Source organism: Dacryopinax primogenitus (assembly GCF_000292625.1).
Source record: "Dacryopinax primogenitus strain DJM-731 SS1 chromosome Unknown DACRYscaffold_19, whole genome shotgun sequence".
NCBI classification, from domain to species: Eukaryota; Fungi; Basidiomycota; class Dacrymycetes; order Dacrymycetales; family Dacrymycetaceae; genus Dacryopinax; species Dacryopinax primogenitus.
The window spans coordinates 694,770-715,850 of NW_024467216.1; the positions used below are offsets into that span (position 1 = coordinate 694,770).

At 50.2% G+C, this 21,081-nt stretch overlaps 7 protein-coding genes across 7 annotated transcripts; 3 read left to right on the forward strand and 4 right to left on the reverse strand.

Moving 5' to 3' along the window:
• The first annotated feature begins 1,765 nt into the window (after nucleotides 1-1,765).
• On the forward strand, nucleotides 1,766-8,941 carry DACRYDRAFT_24542 (Not1-domain-containing protein). Its single transcript, XM_040773723.1, has 17 exons — nucleotides 1,766-1,922; nucleotides 1,977-2,527; nucleotides 2,577-2,802; nucleotides 2,851-3,315; nucleotides 3,371-3,568; nucleotides 3,617-3,879; nucleotides 3,932-5,807; nucleotides 5,863-6,015; nucleotides 6,065-6,206; nucleotides 6,254-6,402; nucleotides 6,458-6,754; nucleotides 6,807-7,048; nucleotides 7,102-7,629; nucleotides 7,676-7,790; nucleotides 7,843-8,437; nucleotides 8,493-8,779; nucleotides 8,844-8,941. Exons 1-17 carry the CDS (start codon nucleotides 1,773-1,775, stop codon nucleotides 8,859-8,861), a joined length of 6,255 nt encoding a protein of 2,084 aa, XP_040625417.1. The 5' UTR covers nucleotides 1,766-1,772; the 3' UTR covers nucleotides 8,862-8,941.
• Nucleotides 8,942-9,108: 167 nt separating this feature from the next.
• On the reverse strand, nucleotides 9,109-10,026 carry DACRYDRAFT_91034 (uncharacterized protein; the record flags this gene model as incomplete). Its single annotated transcript, XM_040776990.1, has 8 exons — nucleotides 9,109-9,125; nucleotides 9,176-9,323; nucleotides 9,378-9,458; nucleotides 9,507-9,568; nucleotides 9,625-9,647; nucleotides 9,747-9,791; nucleotides 9,838-9,879; nucleotides 9,935-10,026. The coding sequence occupies 8 exons, from the start codon at nucleotides 10,024-10,026 to the stop codon at nucleotides 9,109-9,111; spliced, it is 510 nt and encodes a 169-aa protein (XP_040625418.1).
• Nucleotides 10,027-10,353: 327 nt separating this feature from the next.
• DACRYDRAFT_24543 (uncharacterized protein) lies at nucleotides 10,354-11,081 on the forward strand. Its single transcript, XM_040773724.1, has 5 exons — nucleotides 10,354-10,437; nucleotides 10,485-10,656; nucleotides 10,716-10,783; nucleotides 10,837-10,908; nucleotides 10,958-11,081. The coding sequence occupies exons 1-5, from the start codon at nucleotides 10,369-10,371 to the stop codon at nucleotides 11,015-11,017; spliced, it is 441 nt and encodes a 146-aa protein (XP_040625419.1). The 5' UTR covers nucleotides 10,354-10,368; the 3' UTR covers nucleotides 11,018-11,081.
• Nucleotides 11,082-11,116: 35 nt separating this feature from the next.
• DACRYDRAFT_118778 (uncharacterized protein) lies at nucleotides 11,117-14,943 on the reverse strand (the record flags this gene model as incomplete). The annotated part of the gene is made up of 4 exons (XM_040770656.1): nucleotides 11,117-13,687; nucleotides 13,739-14,573; nucleotides 14,621-14,887; nucleotides 14,937-14,943. The coding sequence occupies 4 exons, from the start codon at nucleotides 14,941-14,943 to the stop codon at nucleotides 11,149-11,151; spliced, it is 3,648 nt and encodes a 1,215-aa protein (XP_040625420.1). The 3' UTR covers nucleotides 11,117-11,148.
• A 248-nt stretch (nucleotides 14,944-15,191) lies between these two features.
• DACRYDRAFT_83711 (WD40 repeat-like protein) lies at nucleotides 15,192-16,656 on the reverse strand. The gene is made up of 5 exons (XM_040776634.1): nucleotides 16,412-16,656; nucleotides 16,240-16,359; nucleotides 15,672-16,192; nucleotides 15,518-15,625; nucleotides 15,192-15,468 (listed from the first exon to the last, which is right to left on the reverse strand). The coding sequence occupies exons 1-5, from the start codon at nucleotides 16,498-16,500 to the stop codon at nucleotides 15,197-15,199; spliced, it is 1,110 nt and encodes a 369-aa protein (XP_040625421.1). The 5' UTR covers nucleotides 16,501-16,656; the 3' UTR covers nucleotides 15,192-15,196.
• A 412-nt stretch (nucleotides 16,657-17,068) lies between these two features.
• DACRYDRAFT_83712 (Striatin-domain-containing protein) lies at nucleotides 17,069-18,147 on the reverse strand (the record flags this gene model as incomplete). Its single annotated transcript, XM_040776635.1, has 2 exons — nucleotides 17,069-17,707; nucleotides 17,753-18,147. Coding segments are annotated over 2 exons (1,032 nt in total), but the record flags the coding sequence as incomplete, so codon positions are not given.
• A 565-nt stretch (nucleotides 18,148-18,712) lies between these two features.
• On the forward strand, nucleotides 18,713-20,929 carry DACRYDRAFT_24545 (uncharacterized protein). The gene is made up of 3 exons (XM_040773725.1): nucleotides 18,713-19,187; nucleotides 19,238-19,754; nucleotides 19,808-20,929. Exons 1-3 carry the CDS (start codon nucleotides 18,726-18,728, stop codon nucleotides 20,641-20,643), a joined length of 1,815 nt encoding a protein of 604 aa, XP_040625423.1. The 5' UTR covers nucleotides 18,713-18,725; the 3' UTR covers nucleotides 20,644-20,929.
• Nucleotides 20,930-21,081: the final 152 nt, after the last annotated feature.

The window sequence follows — 21,081 nt, forward strand, 5'->3', positions numbered from 1 at the left end:
ATTATTATTATTATTATTATTATTATTATTATTATTATTATTATTATTATTATTATTATTATTATTATTATTATTATTATTATTATTATTATTATTATTATTATTATTATTATTATTATTATTATTATTATTATTATTATTATTATTATTATTATTATTATTATTATTATTATTATTATTATTATTATTATTATTATTATTATTATTATTATTATTATTATTATTATTATTATTATTATTATTATTATTATTATTATTATTATTATTATTATCATTATTACTATCACAACCTCATCTGATCTACTATTCCCTGACCCCAGTTGATGCTATTCTGCAGTAAATGTTTTGGCCCCTCCCTACCTAAGAATAGAAGCTGACCCGCTGATGCAGAGACATTCATACTTTAGATACTTATGCCCAGGCAAGCTGGTTGGAAGTATGTTCATTGACAGAGACAATTTTATGTGGTAGATTCAACCAAACACATGGCATAGTAGATTGTGAATGGTAAGCTGTGGGAACCAGCTGGGTACAAATCAATTCTGTCTTTTGTGGATGCAGTTGAACTCAGTACTGTGCTGTAGTAAAAGGGTTGGCTGTTGGCCATATTTGGTTAATTGAACTTGTTAAGTCAGCCTCTTAGGACATGGTGATTTCATGATTTAATGAAACAACTGACACTTGATTACTATTGTTATCAAATGATGGGTTCCATAATTTGGAGGATTTAATTACAGATACATATGCCAACCTTGGTATTGTTCAGAAAGACCAAAGTATTCTGTGATATTGAGTCAGCTACCTGACCTTGTACCACCTGCACCACTCTCAAGTCATCTTCAATATACCTCTTTGTGTACATTCCTCCACACTTTCACACCTTTGGTGACTAGATGGCCTTGTCCCTTCTTGTCACCTTGTCCTTAGATCTGGTCTCTCCAGATCCTCCCCAATACTAATATAGTTTGACTGGATTCTCATAAAAAATAATCAGCTTTGCAGATATACATACTGCCACTTTTACATCTATCCCTTACAGGATTGCCACTCAACATGAGGCTTGAACCTTGTGTTACTTTCACATGAAGGAATCCAATAATAATAATAATAAGTGGAAGCAGTTTGGTATTTGCATTCAGGCAAAGAATTTGATGCCCTTGGCCAAAGGAAGAAAGCATCCCCAGCTCCTCGACTGGGGTGTCATACTCAACATGACTTAAGGCCCAATCTGGTAGAAGCTCTTTCAAATGACACAGAAGTAATTTGATTCCATCAGAAACACACTACAGTGACTATCATAAGCTAACAAATAATAAGCACAAAGCTGAATATCAGATTTTATTCTTAGAGAGATATGACACTTGGGTGTGAAAGTTGAGATCTCTATGTCACAGTATTGTGTCGTTTGGGGGGAATCAACCATGCGAGCTCTGGTCGTGCCACCCCACAAGTGAGGCATGGTGGCAGAATCACTGACAGTTCAGCCAGTCATATTCATTGCATCCTTCCATTGGTCAACGCATTGCAATGTATATACATATACATCCTGTATGCTAATTCCCCTCTTGATCGGTGGTATGGACTTGCGACGTCCTAATAAACCTGGCCGACACCGAGAAATCCCATCGCAAACAGTTATGATTGAGGGAGTGAGGGATGTGCCCCTTTAGACGGGAGCAAATTTGGGCGTCGTCGGACACATGCGCGCGCCCGCCACCCAACAGTGCTCCACACAGTTCTCTAAATACCCCCCTCCCTTTTTCCACGGCTCCATGTCGTCTGCTCAGAGCCCAGGCACTTCGAGTGGTAGGGAACTGCGAGATAACAGCAGTTATCTTACAGTAGTTCGTGCCCAAATCAACTTCGTTGTGTCAACTCTGTCCGAAGAAAACTTCGATCGCAATTCGAACGAGATTCGCTCAGTGCGCAAATGTCGTCCTTCGACTTCTTAGATGTTGCTAATCGGGATTGAGCAGTTATGTGATCAACATGGTCCTGAGGTTGAGATTCATGTGATCCGGTCGCTCATCCGGGTCTGTGGGTTAGATCCTGCCGCTCCGTTGCCCTTCCGGTTGCTATCTCAAGAGGTCCGCCGTCTAGCCAGAGTGCCGTCCAAGGCTGGACGCTTCCGGGAGGCAGTGGAACGTGGAGAAGGCGACGTCTTTCGAGTATTCGACTTCTCAAAGTTCGTCAATGCGGTCCACTTAAGTGCGTTGGAGAAGGTTATCCTTGCCGCTCATGTGGCAGCCAGTGTGAGCCGAAGTGATCTCGCCATTCAAGGCAAAGCCGTGTTTGCTGCAGATTTCAATACAGCAATGGTCCAACTGCTGCAAACGCCCTCATTCGAGACTGCAGATTTATCTGTAGAGGAAGCTAAAGCACTTCTTATAGCTTTGCTATCGGAGTCACCTCAGGAAACGCCTTTGCTTGACCCGGCCAGCAGGGCACGTCTCCTATCAGCCATGTCACTACGATATGGAATGGAAATCGCCAAGCCTCTCCTTGTAGATGTAATTCCTACAATGCCGTAAGTACTTGACTACTCGGCTTGTGCTTTCTATTGACCGCGCGAATAGGCTGGAGGCTAATGCTACATTGGCTGGCATTCTTATCTCCTTATCACCCGATCTGACCAGTGATATCGACATCATGTGTGCTCTCCTCTCTCGATTTGGAGTTACGGACGCCATGCCGTTAACGGAGGTGCAGCTCATTAAAGTTTTTTCGGACCTGATAAATGCTGCGGCTGATAATCTGTTGAACTTGGACGTTAGCACCTTCATTAGCGCACTCGTTACGCTGGTGAGTCGTCTGCGCGGCTCAATCGTATTATCACGTAACGGTCTATAGTCTGAAAATCTGGATTGGTCAAAAGTTATGCAGTCATTCGATCAGCCGTCTCGTCAATTGGTGGACACAGCAACTCTCAAACTCGTGGTTGCTGTTCTTCTTTCATCACCCAGAAACGTAATGTACCCTGCCGTCAAAGGCTGTTGGGTCATCTGGTCCAACGCCCTGTATCAATTAAGGGTCTTGGATGCCTTGCTCTCACTTCCAGCAGATACTTTTTCCTTTGTTTCGCTTCCGGGCCGCCGTATCATCACGGTGGACGAAATGGCAACTGCTGGTGCAACGATCAAGGCTTTGACCGGAAACATCCAGAATCACACGTGGAATTCCCTTGACCTCGTTCAATTGTTAATCGGTCTGATCGACGTCGACTCGCTGGAGGTTCGTTTGGCGGTTCGAGAGCTGATGGATAAAGCGATCAAAGTTGGTCCGGAGTTGGTGGAAATTGCACTGCTCAAGCTTCCTGTATGGTTGAACTCTTGTGCTTAGTGTGCTAGAAGTCTGACTTGCCTTCTCTCAGAAACCTTGGTCCACCAGTCATGCAGATTACGTCGATAAGTTGTTGGACGTGTTTTTGGCGGGTCATCCCAACCATCAGTTGGTCTTGTGGCGCGTTTTTCAATCGGATGAAGCGTACTTCATGTCATCCTTACGGGATTTCTACCAAAGTACTGAAACGAATGTCACGCGCATTCTTGACATCGCTCAGGACCTCAAGGTAGCCTAGTCTGTGTATTGCTGCAGTATTGTATTGATATCGGTGCAGATTCTGGATAGGCTGCTCGCTGTTCAACCATTCCCATTCGCCTTGGACTTGGCAGCTTTGGCATCACGACGTGAATATCTTAACCTCGAAAAGTGGCTGGCGGATAGCTACGCTGTGCATGGTGATTCTTTTACGCACGCCATCATGGAATTCCTCGATCACAAGGTGAAGAACGATATGTCCAGAGATGCTGGCGCCGAAATGCGTACCTTATCTCTCAATGCACAGACCATTGCGATTTTCATATCTTTTTTGCGCCGAAGGTGATATACAAGTTTCATGCCGCAATCGTATGCGCTAACAACTCTTTGTTAGCGGCGCAAATTGGACGCGTGCCGACATCGAGTACTTCCGGGAAATCCGCAATGCATGTCTACAGTTGCACCCCCGTCTCATGAGCTTGGCACCGGGCTCCGACCAAGAGCCGGGTATGACGGTGGTCAGCTTTTCTCCGGATACCGAGGCGGAAGCGGAAACCATTTTCAAGCGAATGTATGAAGAAGAAATACCAGTGGACCACGTTCTGCACATCCTGCAAGAGTTCAAGAGCTCAACCGCCACTCGTGACCATGAAGTGTTTGCTTGCATGCTACACACCCTATTCGACGAGTACAAATTTTTCCCCGTCTATCCGCCCCGAGAGCTTGCAATCACCGCTGTCCTATTCGGTGCAATCATTGACCAAAATTTGGTCGACCACATACCGCTCGGTATCGCAATCCGCTATGTCCTCGATGCATTGCGTCAACCACCCGACTCAAATATGTTCAAATTTGGCGTTCAGGCCTTGTTGCGCTTCCGATCTCGGTTGGGAGAATGGAAGGAGCTTTGTCATGCTGTTCTGGCTCTGCCCCACCTGCAAGAGCACCGACCTGATATTGCCGAGGTAGCACGACAGGCGCTCTTCCAGACTGATCGGACGAGCAATTTCGATGAAGTTCCCTCATCCGACCTGGAAGGCGTACTTGACGGATCTGAGCTCGCTAACCCGCCATTCCATTCCATCAACCCTGATGCTATATCTGGAGACAGTGGGGCCATTCCCATTGAGGAAACCGCAGATCAAATGCTCTTCATTGTCAATAATCTTGCGATGAGCAATTGCGAAGCCAAATCGAGCGATATGCGTGATATTTTCAAGGACGAGTATTGCCGATGGTTTGCTCATTATTTGGTGAACCAGCGAATAGGCTCAGAACTCAACAACCATCAACTATACATCAAATTCCTTGACCTTCTCGGTAGGTCCTTGCTTCTGAAGCATGTTCTGAACGAAACACTCATCAAAGCACGGACACTTATGAACTCCGAGGCCACCATGCATTCCGCTGCTGAGAGATCTATTCTAAAAAATTTGGGCTCATGGATCGGTATCATGACGCTGGCCAGAGACAGGCCCATCAAACATAGGAATCTTGCACTGAAGAATCTTCTCCTGGAAGGATACGATTCTTCTCGACTCATTGTGGCGATACCATTTGTCTGCAAGATCCTTGAACAATGTGCGAAGTCGACAATATTCCATCTTCCAAACCCCTGGCTTTCTGGACTTGTTCGTTTGCTGGCCGAATTCTATTTTGGAGCAGATCTCATATTGAATCTCAAATTTGAGATTGAAGTCCTGTGCATTGCCCTTGATATTGACTTGGAGAAGGTTGAGCCGACAGATCTGTTGCGACACCGTCCCATTTTGGATCTCGATGCCGGTCCTACCGAGGATTTTGTTGGTGATATCGAGAGTCTTCCTATGGACGGATATGGTGCGCTCGGACCCATGGATACCATTCATCCCACCATACCACATCTCGACGGCGCTCCCGCTCAGACTGCCCTCCAAGCAGAAGGAATTATGTCATCTCTCGAAGGCGCTATCACTCTTAACACACAACTCGGCGGATATGCCGAAAATGAGGGTTTCAAACGACTGGTGCAGGTCGCTATAGAAAGTGCCGTGCGCGAAATCATTATTCCGGTAGTGGACCGATCGGTCACCATCGCGAGTATTTCGACCCAGCAGCTGGTGCTCAAAGATTTTGCCATGGAGGTGGACGAGACTAGAATGCGAACTGCTGCACACCTGACCGTCAGGAACCTTGCTGGGAATCTTGCCTTGGTGACTTGCAAAGAGCCCCTACGGATAAACATGGTCTCGCATCTGCGAAACATACTTTCTGAGCAAGGTATAACCGAGGTGATTTTGTCTTCCCTCATATCAGGACTTCCGTAAACACTGACTATCGCTTTAGCAAATGTTTTCGGAACAAGCGATTCTTCTGCTTGTTCAAGACAATTTGAACTCTGCATGCAATGTCATCGAAAGAGCTGCCATGGACAGGGCAGTGGCTGATGTTGACAAAGCGCTGGAGCCGGCTTACTTGGCTAGATTCCGTCATAGAGAGGTGAGTAGTGACGTCCCTTTGTGCGTATTCTCATTTACGTCTCTGGAAGCAACGACCTGGGCAGCCTTTTTGGTACAGCCCTGATGGTGCCCCCCCTGCTGACTACGTGTTGCACAACAAATGGCCTGATATGCTCCGCCTAAATCCCATTGGCTTGAGTCATGCTCAAATGCGGGTTTATGATGATTTTGGTATGCGACCCAGCTCATGATCTCTTTTGTCTTTTAATGTTTCACAGCGGCTAGTAACCGTCGCCTCCTTTCATCCGTACCAGCAGCGACATATGCAGATCAGTACCAAAATCAACGTGCTTCAGACGAAAGCGAGACTCTGGAGACTAGTGTGGAGACTTCCATGTCATTTGATTCTGCCGCGGAAAAGTTGACTGTTCGTTGTTTTTAACTCGCGCTGCCCCAAGACGTGCTCATCGTCTTTGACTCAGATCCTGTTGGATGATTTAGTACACTTCCTGAGCGAGTCATCAGAAGCAGATATTCGCGAGCTGGGTCCAAGTCATCGGATCACCCTGCTGATCAAGGAGCTGCTCCAGCTCCCCCGCAAAACCGAAGACCAAAACCGCATAGGCATGATGGCTGCTCAGCGCATTGCTGCAGAATTATACAAGGGTGCAGGGGACCTGTCAAGAGAAGTGTATGTTTACCTGCTTCAGCAGTTATGTCATGCACTTCCTGCCGTGCGGAAGGAAGTTGTTGAGTGGCTCGTTTTGTCTGACGACGAAGTGAGTTCGCAAGATAAGCGCGTATCGCAGTACATGACAATTCTGTTTGCAGAGGAAGCTGAACTTGCAAGTGACCATGGCCCTCCTGCGAGTTCGGCTTATAGATCCGCATGATTTGGATGCTGCCATTGGGCGATCCATAGTGCATGAATTCCGGCCTTCTTTCATAGATTTTGCCACTGCCCTTGTTCATGAGACGCTTACTGGTGATCTCGCCGCCGGTTGGCGTCACCAGTTTCCTATCTGCTACGAGGCTTTATTACGCGCCGCAAGCGCAGGTAAGGCAACCGAAACGTGCGCTAGGCTTTGGTGATTGTTGTGTTCAGGCTAACGAAACTCTTCTCCAGTGCTGCTCGTTTGATCAAACAGCTCCAGGGCCCGGAAGACAAAGGCCCTTACAATACACTGGCGTCCTACTTCAAAGGCTGGGTTCGCTCATTCCATCAGTCGACAAACCTAGAACAGAGTTTTATTGACTTCGTTACGCATCCCGAGATGCAAGGGATTCTGCGTGGGGAGGACATTTCATCGCTGTTCTTCCGCGTGTGCGCGGAGGTTAGCGTTGAACGAACTAGTGTCGCGCTCCGGGCGGGACTTGCTGCCAATCCGTATCTTTATGTGGATGCATTGTCGAAGCTTTTGGCAATGATTGTCAAATATCACGGAGAAGCGAACAACGAGCACGCCAAGGCGCATTACCTAACGAAGACTTTGTCCATTGTTGTGTTGGTTCTAGCCCATGTGCACGAAGAAAGCGATGGACAAGCCTTCGAATCTCGACCCTTTTTCCGTCTCTTTTCAAGTTTACTCAACGATCTTCAAGGCATCTATACCAGTGCATCTAATACCCAATTCCAGCTGCTCCTGGCAATGAGGTACGTGACTTCTTTCAGCAGTAGACTATGTTTAACTTGTTTCCAGCGATACTTTCAACACTCTTCAGCCTGCATATTTCCCTGGGTTTGCTTTCGGTTGGATGGCTCTCATTTCACACCGCGCGTTCATGGCGAGAATGCTCCATGCGGAGAACCGAGAGGTTTGCTTACATTAATGTGAAGTTTGACCTCTCACCTGACGTTCTATGACAGGGCTGGGCACCGTTTCATCGACTTCTCATCTCCCTCCTGCGCTTCTTGGGGGGATTTCTCCGCACTGGACGGCTTGATAAAGGCTCGCGTGAATTATACTGGGCCACTTTACGGATCCTGGTAGTTCTGCTTCATGACTTTCCGGAGTTCCTGAGCGAGTATTACTTCACAATATGCGACCATATCCCGACGAATTGCGTTCAGCTGCGCAATATCATCCTGAGCGCATATCCGTCCAACCTTGTTCTTCCAGATCCGCTTGGGCCTCGCACTCTCACAATGGAGCACTTTGGGCCAATCCCTCCCATTTTGTCTGATTTCACCTCGGCTCTGAAAAATGGGGACCTTCGGGGGCCTCTGGATCAATTCTTGTTGAATCGTGGTTCGACATCTTTCCCAAGCACAGTCAAGTCATGGATCATGGCCTCCGTAGGGAATGACCGCTATAACCTGCCTGTGCTTAATGCGCTGGTTATGTATGTCGGTGTTTCTTCGGTGGCTCAAGCCAAGGCGAGAAATGGACAGATGGGATTTATACCGACGGATCCTGGAGTCCAGTTAATGCAGAAGTTGGCAGCCGAGCTAGATGCAGAAGGTAGAGTGTTAGTGCTTACGTATTGTTGTGTCAAGACTGACTTGTAGCTATTTAGGCCAGTATCATTTCCTGACTGCTCTAACTACGCATCTGCGATATCCCAACGCACATACGCATTGGTTTAGCTCTGTTGTACTCCATTTGTTTGCTGAGGTGGAGAGCGATACGTTCCAAGAGATCACAACAAGAGTGTTGCTGGAGAAGTTCTTGGTGCACAAACCTCATCCTTGGGGTGCAATCGCTACTCTCGTAGAGCTCATGCGGTCTCCTCGTTATGACTTCTGGAGACGAGATTTCCTTCGTTCGAAGGAAGCCCTTGAGCTTCAAGGTTTGCTCAGTGGGGTAAGTGTAGTATGCAGGCAGGAGGTTGCGACCGAATCTGACTCATTTATCGCATCTTCCACAGATTCTATCAACTATCTAACGGGTTTCTGTGGCCAATCTGATGTATAACTACTGTCAATGATTATCTGCCACGTCCATCTGACCATTTGTACCTTACGCGCAATATATCTTTTCTTTCCTTTTTTCTTCGATTATTAGCCATGTGACCCCGACATCCCAAGTCTGCTGATTATACATCATCACCGTTGTTGGCGCGCTTTCCTGCTACATTGCACAAAGCCAGGAGATGCTCCATACATGGATATGATCAAACATGCTTTACGAGCTCACATTTCTCCGCATTCTCTTTGGCGTCAGCCGAGGATGCCGCTCATGAGGATAAGACGAGCTTACCCACAATCTTCACAACGAGCTTTGGTCGATTGTTTGGACCAGTGGGGACATTCTCAATTTTCCTGACGGTAAGCATACCGTCCACGACTTTGCCGAATACCACATGCTTTCCGTCAAGAAAATCGGATGGTCCGGTGGTGATGAAGAACTATAAGCCAACCTTCACATCAGTGGATCACATTGAGGAAGCGTCTGGAGGCACCTGGCATCCATTGGTGTTCCCCCCTGAATTGGCCATGGAAAGAAGACCGGGTTGTGTATGTTTAACAACGAAATTCTCGTCCTGCAGTGCATTCAACACTTCTGAAGATACAGCGAACATTTCACTCACGGCAAACTTATCACCGTATATCGAAAAGCTTCCCGTTCCGTCCCCTTTCAGGAAGTCACCTCCTGAGCCATGTACGTTGCGTTAGTCGAGGTCAGGGAATGAATTAGCGACAACCCACCTTGAACCATAAAGTCTCGCACGCTTTTCTTGGATCAGTTCCAGAACAGGGATCGCTGCAATTGTACTAACACTCTAGACGGAATGATGAGCGGGCTGGCAGCACGATGGTACCTCGCCTACCTATGAAATGTCGCACCTTTATATCCTTGAGGGCGATTATTCACGCTATGATACTCATTATCTCACCTAAATAATTCGTGGTAATACGCACCGGTGTTCGCCAGTGCACAGCTGTCGAAAGTTTTCAGCCGTCCTGGTTATTAAATTAAAGTTGAAATAATTCCTCCCAAGAGGCGAATGTAGTTCACCTAGGCACGATATCGTTGAATAGCTCTATTTTGATTCGACCGGCAGGGGTCTCGCCAATTTGGACGTCAAAAAATACGATGGGACGCGCCATTGTCTGCAACCTAGTGGTCAACAATAACGGAAAGATTACGCAGCCCATTCAGGGATCAATGGCCCTCCGGCCCAAAATTCGCCCCGCATCGTGCCGGAGCCGAGTGTGTCGGAGAAGCGAAGTTGGCACATTTGTCCTTAATTCATGTTGCGTTTATTTTCAAATCCGCAAACTTCGGTACTCCGAGAAATTCGAGTTCCGCTCCGGCGCGACGAGGGGGCCATTCAGGCCAATATTTTCCCTGAAGGTATTTTTGACGACTGGAGACCTACTCTCACAGCCACCGTGACTACTAGTACTGTTTGTACTCTGTCAGTTGACATCAAACTTGGTTGACAGTAGATGGCGCCTAAGAGGCCAACACGCAAGACACAGGCATTTCCGGATACTAGCGAGGGAAATGTAGAACAGGTCCGTCCCGGCTCAAGCCGGAGACATTGCTTGACTGGTTGTTCCAGACAGAGGCAGAACGGCTTTCTTTTCTGCACCTGCCTCGGCCGTTCAAGAACCCGCGGTATACGCGTCCGCAATCCAAAAAGCTCAGATCTACGAAGCAGATACTGGCCGCGGAGCGAGAGCGAGAACGGCTGAGGCGCGAGACGGGAACCGCTAACAAGGAGGCTCCTACATGTCAGCTCCTTCCTGTCTTTCTCGAAACCGCAGACTGAAGAGTGTTCCATTCCTGTTAGATATAACTATCGAAGCAGCTCCGTCTCTGCTCCCTCAAAAAAGATACTGTGACATAACTGGTCTGGAGGTGACTAGGGTATCCGGACGTCGAAGTCGTGGGAAATTGACATTACTTATGAGGCACCATACACCGATCCTCAATCGAAGTTACGATACCATAACAAGGCAGTGTACGAATTCATCAAAAGTCTGGTGGGCAACTAGTCGATGAGCAGCAGGACCATACTGATTACAAGCGTAGCCTCCTGGGACTAGTCATGAATGCCTGGCTATTCGTGGCCAACATAGTGTGATTCGATGAGCAACCTTCTGTAATAATAGCAAGTACTAGTACCTCACAGCCAAATAACAACGATTGATATTATCAACCAATGCGGTCATATCCATTAAAACTAGTAGAAAAAAATCGCAGGATATCAACGGCTTGAGAGTTCAACGAAGCAAGGAGTTCAACGCCTTCGACACATCATAACTATATTTCTCCAGTGCCTCCACAGCCTGCGACCGTGTGAAGCCCATCCCACAAAGTTGCTTCACGGCATCAACGTCGTCTGGGAGCGCCGGGGTGGCTACACCCTCAGTTCGCTGCATCTGCGGTGGAGCCAGTTCGGCATGGAATACGGCAGGCATGTTAGGGTTTAAGATGAGACCTCTATTCTTTGATGTTGTTCTTCGTTGGGGAGTTCGAGGTGAAGGCATGTTGGCAGCGAAAATGCTCCTCGTGTTTTCGGTTTTGGGTGGCTGAGCTGGGCCGGACATGAGCGGGACGACGAAAGCATCGTCAAAAGAAAGGGAAGGAGTAGCAGATTCCTGGGTCACGGTAGAGCCATTCTGTCTAACGCTGTGAAACACTGAATCGAATTCCTCGGCATCTGCTAAAACCTTAGCTGCAGAAGGAACAGAGGTCTCTCCGTTTACAGCAGATGCCGTGGCGATGTCTCCGTTAACAGGAGCCTGAGTTAGGGAGGGTTGAGGGGCAGCCACAGCTGCAGGAGAAATCGCAGGTGCCGAGCTTGTACTGTCGAAGGCTGAATCAAATTGGAATGATCCAATAGCATCCTTGCTAGCAGCCATTTGCCCCATGGCCTCGTCGAAATCATCCAACGCTACTGAGTGACCCAACGTTGGCCCAACGACAACATTTGGCACAGTGAATCCGCTTCCGAAGAAATCATCGTCCTTAGCAGGCGCAGACGTTGGTAGTGCTTTGTTTTCTGGGAATTGTGGTACAACAATCTCGGCCGATGAGATATGCGCTGCCACGGAGGTAGTCGTCGAAGGGACAGTTGACTGAGCATCGTCTTGGCTGGTGGTTGCGGGGTGGTCGAGTGTTACAGACTCCGGAACGGAACGCCCAGTTTGTGGAGTGCTTTGAAACTCGTCCTCGCTAGAGTCATCATCAGCGTGCTCGACCTCTCGAAGAGGTGGGAGGTCCTCATCCACCGCATTTAAAGCCGGAAAATGGTTTTCTGCGTCCTGGAGAGCGTCGGATTTCTCCCTTCGCTGGCTGGAAAGGTTCGCTGGCCCAGCTCCTTCTGATTCTGAGGAAGCGGCGACCTCTGTTTGGGCAGCGAAAGCTGCCGGAGAAGAGATATGCAAGTCCACAGTGTTGGGTCCAAAAATGTCATCGAAGGATGCAGGCTGACCAGAAGGCTGCGCGTCTTGACTTTCTAGGCCAAAGGGATCCTCTCCGGGATGCTCCTGAGAAGTCGTGGAAATTGCGGAAGGCATTACCACTTCACCGGAAGTGGGTACCTCATATTTCACACTTTCAGCTGGCATGTCCCTGTCGACATTTAAACCGACAGATTCCGCAGGAATGGAGGTAGCGACAGGTAGAGTGGACACAGCCGATTGGGGAGTATTGCCACCGGAGCTCATTCCGCGCGTCAGCTTGTCAAAGGGGTTGTTGCTTTTCGAGGACGTCACCGAAGGGGTAGCACCTGGCTCCGGCGTTTCTGGCAGAGGAATTGTCATCGGCTTGCTCATGTCTGCAGAGGCCACGGCAATGGCTTGGGGCTGTTCCCCAGAGACAGATTGGCCAGGAATTGATGCTAGGGTGGCTGCAGCCGCAGTTTCAGCTTCTTTCACTTGCTGTTTTGCTTCTTCAAGTTCCCTCTGCACGGCGGCCAACGCGTCGAGAAACTTCGCCTTTTCGGCCTCGGCACTGGCTAACTGTTTCTTGGCGATTGCTACTAGTCCTTTCTGCAGACGAGCATCGTTCTTCGATTTCTCTAGGTCAGATTTCACTTTATCCACATCGTCCCCAATAGCCTTCATCCTTTTTTGCATATCGCGGACATCTTCTTTGTCGCGAAGCAGAGCGGTTTCGATCTCAGTTTTCTCGAGTCGTGTCGCACTGAGGTCACTTTCCGCCCGAATGAGATCTTCCTTGAGTTTGCGAATTTGTTCCACCTGTTCAGCAGCCCGCGTCCTGACGGTTGATAAAAGCTGGGTCTCCGCATCATGGGCAGCGTTTGCAGCTGCGAGCTGAGACTCTAGCTGGGCGATCTGACTCGCATGATCGGCTATCTGCGTCTCTAGCGTGGTTCTCTCCGACTTTGACTTTTCAAGGGAACGCTGGGTAGAAGCGAGCTGGTTCCGCAAAGTGCCAACTTCTGCCGAACGGTCGGATACTGGAGGCACTGGTTCCGCGACATCCTCATCTCCCAATAAATCAGGATGAGTATGCGGGACATCTGGTGTAGGCCCTGGTATCTGGCGTGACCCGGTCGCAACGGGTGGAAATGTAGCCTGATGCACAGGCTGATCGTCAAACAAGGAAAACAGATCATCCACTGGCCGCCCTGGAGCTTGAATAGAAGTTGTTGATCGTTTTGTGGGTGGAATGAGCGAGAGAGGCAATGTCAAAGGAAGATCTTTGCCCGCGAGTTGTCCATTGATCAAATGCATGGCGACAGCAAACCCGTCTCGATCGAGTTGACCCAAATTATCCATGTCGGCAAGATCCCTGAGTTCCCAGGTCAGAACGTTCATGTCTTCAATAGATGAGGCTACGTACCAGATCTGCGCGAGGACACTTTCCGGTAATTTAGATTCCAACATGAAGGGCACAGCGATATCGCCGGTGATGGAGCCTACATTTGCCTTGTCAAGAGATGCAAAGAACCTGTCAGCGCTTGCTTTCTCCACAGGAGTGATGTCCCATGATGTGGTAGAAACAGGTTGCCGTGTCCACGGAGAAGCAATTGACGATCCTGTGGGTACTGCCGTCACACGCGAAATGCTGCCAGTTCTCTGAACAGCAGGAGTCGCAGATGGAAATTGGGACACAAAGCCAGGAGATGAAGCGCCATGGAAGCTGCCGCCCGTTGTATGGGTTGCAATCGGCTGCTGTCCCGTAGGCTGTCGCGATATCGGGGAAACGGGTGATGGTGACGCGACAACTGTGCGACCACCGGATGCCTGTTCATACAGCTCGGCCGGAAGAGTCGCGGGAAGAGTGGGGATCGACTTATTCATAGTCGATTGGATGAAATACATCCCTAGGATGAAGTCTGTGAGGTCCAATGCCCCGCGAGATTGGGTGTCCGCGAGCACCCAAATCTGCCCAAGGGTATCGAATGGCAGCTTGGACTTCAGGAACACATATCTGGCCTTCTCGCCGGATAGTAAGCCGGCCACCGGACCACTCTGAGCAAATATTTTGGTGAATTTGGCACGATCCTCGGCTGTCAGAAGAGGCAATATCGGCGCGTATACAGTGGATGGCCGAACCGGAATGGGTGGCACAGGTCGAGGAGTGGGCGTGGCCGGAACTGGCCGCTGCATCGATGCCGGGGTGCTTGGCTTAGCCGGAAACGGCGTGACCCCTTTGATAGTTGGAGGGGGAGCAGCTGATACGATGTAAATGTCATTGTAGAATTAGCCGGGGAATGCGCACGTTTGTTGACCAGGCTCTCATCCACTTTTTCGCCAAACTGAACATGACTCATCAGTCGGAGCGCGATTCCAAGTCCTTTCCTAGTGAGGAAGCCATTGTTCTCAGAGTCGGCGATCTGCCATATGTCTCCCAGTGTGTCTGCCGGGATGTTTGAGCCGGCAAATAAGTTGACGGCAAGATCTCCGGGCACAATTCCAAGCTTTTGAGGATCGGCAAGTGCAAGTACCTGGTTGGTGAATGCTTGCTCGTCGGCGGAAAAGTTCGGATCTTGGTATAGATCAGTAACGACGGCGAAGAAGTGTAATTGTTAACGTACTCGACATGGTGTTGTGTGGAAGGAGAGGGAGGAAGCTGTGGCGATGATCCCTTGGCCATTGTCCTCCACCACTTATGACGGAACTTACGCATGCTGCTGCGGCGGTGCCTCCGATTTACCTCAGCCTCAGCTTACGCATGTTCCTGAGCACTATTTGACATGATTTAGAAGGTGTAGGGTAAACATAGCATATACGATATAGCTTCATAACTGGAATCGGCAAGACTATCTATTCACCGTGTGTAGAGAAAGGGGGAGAATTATGAGTGCGAATATAGCTTCACGGTCCCATCAGCACCCGCGCTTCCAAGGGTCTGCAACGTCGGATGGAACTGAACGTCGAGAACACCCTCGTCTGCCTTTGTACGATGCTGACTCGATATGTCCTGAATACAAGTCACGCCGTCTCTGAAGGGATCCCAAAGCCGAACAGAGCAGTCATGCGACCCCGTTGCCAGAAGAAATCCTTGGGAGTCAAGAGACAGCGAGGTTACTCCGTCCAGGTGGGCCATTTGAGAATGCGTGCACATTCCTGAGGTACAAGATTAGAGATGTAGATTGCTTAGCAAGGAGCCGCTCACCAGATTTGAGATCGAAGATCCGGATGTACTTGTCTTCATGTGCGGTGACTAACAAAGGCATTGTGGGATGTGAAATGATACAGTTGATTTGGGTCTTGGATGTTCCATCTGTCTCCGAATCAGCATCTGTCAGAGAAGAGTGCCTGTCCCTCACCGTAGGTAGTATCGCTCTTGAGTTGAATGGTTTCCTTTCCAGTCTCCACGTCGTAGAGCTTGACGACCGCATCCTGCCAGGCCACCGCCACCACGTTCGGTTGGGTCCGAATGGACTCCACAGATGTTCCCGCTTTTCGGATGAGGTCCTGCCCTACCCCATTGTAGCCCCACGTCGAACGAAGTTCTCCTCGAGACTCTATATCCCATAGTTTTACAGTCGAGTCTGCGCTCACGCTGACTAGCAACTGACTAGACCCAGAAGACACAGGAACCATGTCGAGGGCCCACACGGCTTCCGAATGACCAACAAGTGTTGCACGATGAGTAAAGGCTGGGTTGAAAGGCGCGTAGGGCATCGAGTGCGCTTTGTCCGGAATCCCCCATATACGAATCGTGGCATCAAGGGATGCAGAGAAAAGGAATTTTTGGCTGGGAACCAAAGACTGTACAAGGGACGTCACAGGCGCCGAGTGTCCTCGATAGGTAACCAACGGTTCGGCCTCAGATGAAAGCCGTGCACTATAAAAATTAAAACCCATTTGAAGAAGACTAGTGTTTTGACTCACTGAGGATTAGTGAGGGAGGATGCGTCAAAGCGCCAGAGCTTGACAGTACAATCATCGCCAGCGGTGGCCAAAGCACAGTCCCGCGGATGCCATGAGATTGCACGCACAGCGTCTAGATGGCTGATGCAACAAATTATAATATGATCGGACGAGGTTGTGAAGCCGCACATGCCTTTTCAGGGTTCTTCTGGTCACCCATACTTTCTTTCCTTCACCGTCCAAGGAGTTATTTTCGTCGCCGACGCTCTCACTATCGGTCATTGTGGTCGCCTCCTCGACTATCTCGCCCGAAGTATCGTCATCCAGTACTGCATGTCCAAATTCTTCGCGACGTGCCCGTTCAACATGCTCTGGAGCCTGACGCAGTCGTTCCGCCCATTCTGCTTCATCTGGTAGCTTTCTTCCTTCATGTGCTTCTTGTCCCGAGGTCGCCGATAAGTGAGCTTCTGTTGAGCTCAGTGCTTTGCTAGGGACGGATCGAGAAGGCTGCCCATGTTCAGTCCCAGATCCGGGCCCTGCTAACCCTGACATTGGGGGCTGGGGTTGCTCATCAGAAGCGAGGGATTGAGGAGCATGTGGGGTAGGGATGAGATCAGAAGCGGGTGGCAACGCCGCTGGGGTGGCTTCCGGGACAACAGAACCTGCTGCAAAAGGGCCAGCCACTTCGGGAGTGAGGCCGCTATCACTGGGAGGGGACACTAGATCTGATGCAGAAGCCTCCTGTGTCTTTATAACATCGTCTGAAATTTCTTGCACTTGAGCTTTGCCAGCGCCGAGAGAGTCCAACAGAGGCATGACCTCTTCAGCAGTGGGGCCAGCAGAGGGTGGGGGGAGCAGACCATTAGGGAGCTCGGGCAGTCGAGGGGGCTCTGGTCTTGTCGACGAAGTGTTTGCAGCGGGTACAGCAGAATAAGCCGAGATTGACCCCATCACAGACGCCTGTGGGATAGCTGGGGGAACATTTTGGCCAATGAGGCTTCGTCTTGGTCTGCCGAGCGCCGGATCGACAGGCGGAGCCTGGGAGAGGGGGGGAGGAATTGCGGCTGGTACCAGTGCGCGATTCGGTAAAGGATTGAGGGCAGCTGAGGACGTGAGATAATTCACTTCTTGCAAGCAGGCTTTCAAATACTCGCGAGATCGAGCACGAGACTTGGGATCCTTGCCCGGCGGTGGCCCGCCGAGGTTGCCGAGATTCAGATTTGCCAGACTTGGCTTGCTGAACTGAGCCGTCGAGAATATCTTAGAATCGCTCAAATTCTTTGGTGGGGAGGGCTCAGATGATGCAGACTTTGCCCCGGGATCGATTGGACCATTAGGCAGGGCGTCAGGCTCGGACCGAGGAGATGGCGGGGCTGAGGCAGGTGCTGCTTCCGAGGACGACGATGCAGAGTCCGTCGCTGGGTCAGATGTTCGAAGAGACGCCAACTTATTAGCAGGTATGGCGGATACTGAGGACGCTTGCTTGGACCTGGACCGTGGGTAAGTGCCAGTTCAAGCAAACGTATATGCGCACCTTTCGGATTTGAGCGCATACTCCAGCATCTTGATCCTTCTGACAAGGTCCAGTTTTACATTGTCAAAAGACCTTCGCTCTCCTTCCAGGAGCGCTACACGGGCTCTGAGCTCCGCCCGCTCGATCTCCCACTCGTTGCGGTCGCGCTCATATCGGCGCCATTCGGATTGAAGGAAATGGAGCACACCGGCGAGAGTGAGATCCGCCGGCGGAGTGATATCTGGCTTGGGTGGAGCTGGTGGTACCGGGATGTTCTGAGAAGGGTTTCCAACCCCAATACCTCCCTGCTGTCCATTACCTATGGGACCGGTGAGCTGTTGTTGCTGGTTGGCGACATTTTGACCGTTGCTTGAGGTAAGAGCAGGTGAAGGTCCCTGATTGGGTTGAGGTTGCATGTGTTGATCGAGAAAACGCGCTGTTAACATGGTAGCAGGACCATTCACGCTCCTGGGAACGCCGTCAAAGAAAGGAATAAGTTGAGGAGGGCGGCGGGGGGGTGAGAAGGGTGTTAGGCAAAGTACAGGGTGCGCTTGAACTGTCGTCGTATAATTCCAGACACACGATCCTCACGTGCAGAAGGAAACGGAAGCAAAGGAGGCATTGATGCCGTATGGACGGACACACCGAAAAGGAGAGAAGGACGACTGACCGCTTTGCATTGTCTAGTTGTCCCCATTCTCCTCAACATCCTGTACAACGACGACCGCCATCTCTTTTCATCTCACCTCACTACCACCACTCCCGCCCACATCAGCGACGACTCGACTTTCTCCAGATAACCTCGAATCACACCGCTTTTTGTCATTCTTGCCCTTGACTCTTCTCTTCCGTTGCCCCTCTTTTCTCACCCTCATACATACCTTCATCCTGCTGCCTGATCCCTAACATGGCCTCTCCACCATCGCTCGCCAAGCTGAGCATCTCCGACAGTCCCTCTCCACCCCTAGGGGTTCAGTATCGTCGGGAAGACGTGATGGGTGGCTTTGGAATTCCAACACCCCCTCCCCAACAGCCCATCATGAATGCCTATGGTTATCCCCAATCAGCAGCCACTACCTCACCCTTCTCCGTCCTGCCGAATGTGGCGTACAGTGCACCTTATTCGCCGCACAAAAAGCAAGTTCCTCGTGCAGCCTTGCCTGCTCAATGGCTCGAATCCGACAATCGTGGTGAGAGCCGGTCTCTGTCCCCCCCGAATTCGCTTCCCTCCTCCGGTTCGGCGGCTGCTTTGGGCGCCGCTGATTTCGATCTTTCCAGTAATGGTGGATCTCCACCACGCATGAATGGCGTGTCTCAGCCCGGAATGCCTCCAACGCCCATGGTACAAACACCGAATGGTATTCTAGCCAATGGAGATGAAGACATCATTCCAACGGCCATCGTCATCAAGAACATTCCTTTTAACGTAAAGCGTGAGACTCTACTTGATATCATCGTACGTGATGTCGTCGTCTGCCTTTGTTCAATACCTGAAGTCATTTCCAGGCGTCGCTCAATATCCCGACACCGTACGCTTTCAACTACCATCTTGATGCTCTCGGGGCATTTCGAGGGCTCGCCTTTGCAAACTTTCGGCAGGCTGCCGACGCTGATGCTGTTGTCGCTGCCCTCAACGGATTTGATGTCCAAGGGAGAAAGCTGCGCGTCGAGTACAAGAAAGTGCTGCAGGCTGGCGAGAAAGAGCGCATCGAACGCGAGAAGGCGTTGCGTCGCATGCGCAGCATGGGATTCGATAGACCAAGCCCCCAGTCGGCCATTCCACCAATGCCTACCGGAGTTAGTCCTGTCTCGCCATGGGGTAGCCCCGATGGTGCCGATCTTCTTGGAAATATGTCCGGGGCTCCTGCTCCTGTCAGTCTGATGGGCGGCCTCGGAAACGGTGTCTACACGCCTCAGGTGAGCTTACCGCAGCTGCAGCTCCCAACGAATACCGTGCACAGCAGCGGTATCATGTCGTCCGTCAGTCCCCCACCGGTTTCTTCTGCTACTTCCAACAAAAACGGTGAGGGAGCCGGGCCAGCATCATTTTGATTTTCGTCTAATTCATTTCCCTAGAGATTGATATGAATGACCCTACGACCCTCGACATCTACTCGCGTATCCTGCTGTTCAAAGATGACCGGATGCGGGATGAGCTGGCCTTCTCTCGCACACTCACCCCCAAACAGCGTCGCACTGTGCATCTCATTGCCCAGAAGCTCGGAGTATACCACTATTCCGTCGGAGAAGGCGACGATAGATATGCTGTAGTAACGCGCGAACCCCCGGAAGGCCGCACGCCGGTCCGACACTCAGCAACTCTTTCCCGTGCAACGTCTCAGAATCTTCTTTCCCCTGGAGATTCGACTACTCCGACGATGGCCTCCCTCCGTCTGAAAAAGTCGATGCCGACGTTGCGATCGTCTACCCTGAGCAGTTCGCCCTTTGCACCTTCTTTTCTGGCCGCACCTGGTCTATCCGCGTCTGCTACGCCAACGTTATCTATGAGGCGCAGTAACTCTAACCTTCACGCTGCCCACAATAATTCTCAAGCCGGCCATTTTGCGACCATTTCAACGTCGACTCCTCCACGCACCCGCGGATCAGACATTGGCGCTCTGTTCGGAAATCCGATTCTGCCTCCCGTACCTGTACCTCCCGTTCCTGCCCTCCCCACAGGTCTGGGTGGCGGGAATGATGTGCTGGGGACCAACCCATCGTCGATCAGCACGGCTTCATCTAGCAACGGCGCTTCCAGTGTTGTACGACAACCTCGTGGGCCGTCCGCAGCGGGAGGAAGTGGATTTCTGGGACGGAGCCGAGGTGCTGCAGATAACTCTCAGTCTCAAAACAACATCGGAAGCATGAACGGTGGACTGGAGGCGACCACTCACCAGCCCCTCGAGATCTGAAGACAACATCACCTGAACGTGTGCACGGATCCTGTACCCTTCTTGCACATACTCTCAAGCAGTGTCGGTCGCATTCATTAAAGTCACCTATCCCCGTTGCTCCCAACTGTACATTTGGATCTCTTTATAAGTCTCCCATGGTGTTGCACCCTTGATACCCGGTCAAAATTCGAACAACCTCTGATGAAGAAACGATCCCGAATGAGACATGACATGCATGCCACATCTGTTCCAAACTCCTTTCGTGTCCCAAAATAATGCTCAACCAGCCATGCTTCCTCACCATCCAACACTCAGCTAACTGTAACAAGAACAGCTCGTGGTTATCGTTCAGATTTTCGGCCAAAGTTCAGTTGAAATGGAACGACATATGAACGCGTTCTTGCTCCACCACCTTCTTTGTTCTCTCGTTTTTATGCTGTCACATCTTGCCCCAAG

Bases quoted from the DNA above. Each gene is read 5' to 3' on its own strand.
- DACRYDRAFT_24542 (XM_040773723.1), top strand. From the start codon at position 1,773: ATGTCGTCTGCTCAGAGCCCAGGCACTTCGAGTGGTAGGGAACTGCGA. The intron at 2,528-2,576 runs GTAAGTACTTGA...CCGCGCGAATAG, and splicing joins GATGTAATTCCTACAATGCC to GCTGGAGGCTAATGCTACAT. The intron at 5,808-5,862 runs GTGATTTTGTCT...CTATCGCTTTAG, and splicing joins CTGAGCAAGGTATAACCGAG to CAAATGTTTTCGGAACAAGC.
- DACRYDRAFT_24543 (XM_040773724.1), top strand. From the start codon at position 10,369: ATGGCGCCTAAGAGGCCAACACGCAAGACACAGGCATTTCCGGATACT. The intron at 10,438-10,484 runs GTCCGTCCCGGC...TGGTTGTTCCAG, and splicing joins GCGAGGGAAATGTAGAACAG to ACAGAGGCAGAACGGCTTTC. The intron at 10,784-10,836 runs GTGACTAGGGTA...ATTACTTATGAG, and splicing joins GTGACATAACTGGTCTGGAG to GCACCATACACCGATCCTCA.
- DACRYDRAFT_83711 (XM_040776634.1), bottom strand. From the start codon at position 16,500: ATGACCGATAGTGAGAGCGTCGGCGACGAAAATAACTCCTTGGACGGT. The intron at 16,360-16,411 runs GCATGTGCGGCT...TTGTTGCATCAG, and splicing joins ACCAGAAGAACCCTGAAAAG to CCATCTAGACGCTGTGCGTG. The intron at 15,626-15,671 runs GTGAGGGACAGG...ATTCGGAGACAG, and splicing joins CAAGAGCGATACTACCTACG to ATGGAACATCCAAGACCCAA.
- DACRYDRAFT_24545 (XM_040773725.1), top strand. From the start codon at position 18,726: ATGGGTGGCTTTGGAATTCCAACACCCCCTCCCCAACAGCCCATCATG. The intron at 19,188-19,237 runs GTACGTGATGTC...AGTCATTTCCAG, and splicing joins AGACTCTACTTGATATCATC to GCGTCGCTCAATATCCCGAC. The intron at 19,755-19,807 runs GTGAGGGAGCCG...TCATTTCCCTAG, and splicing joins TGCTACTTCCAACAAAAACG to AGATTGATATGAATGACCCT.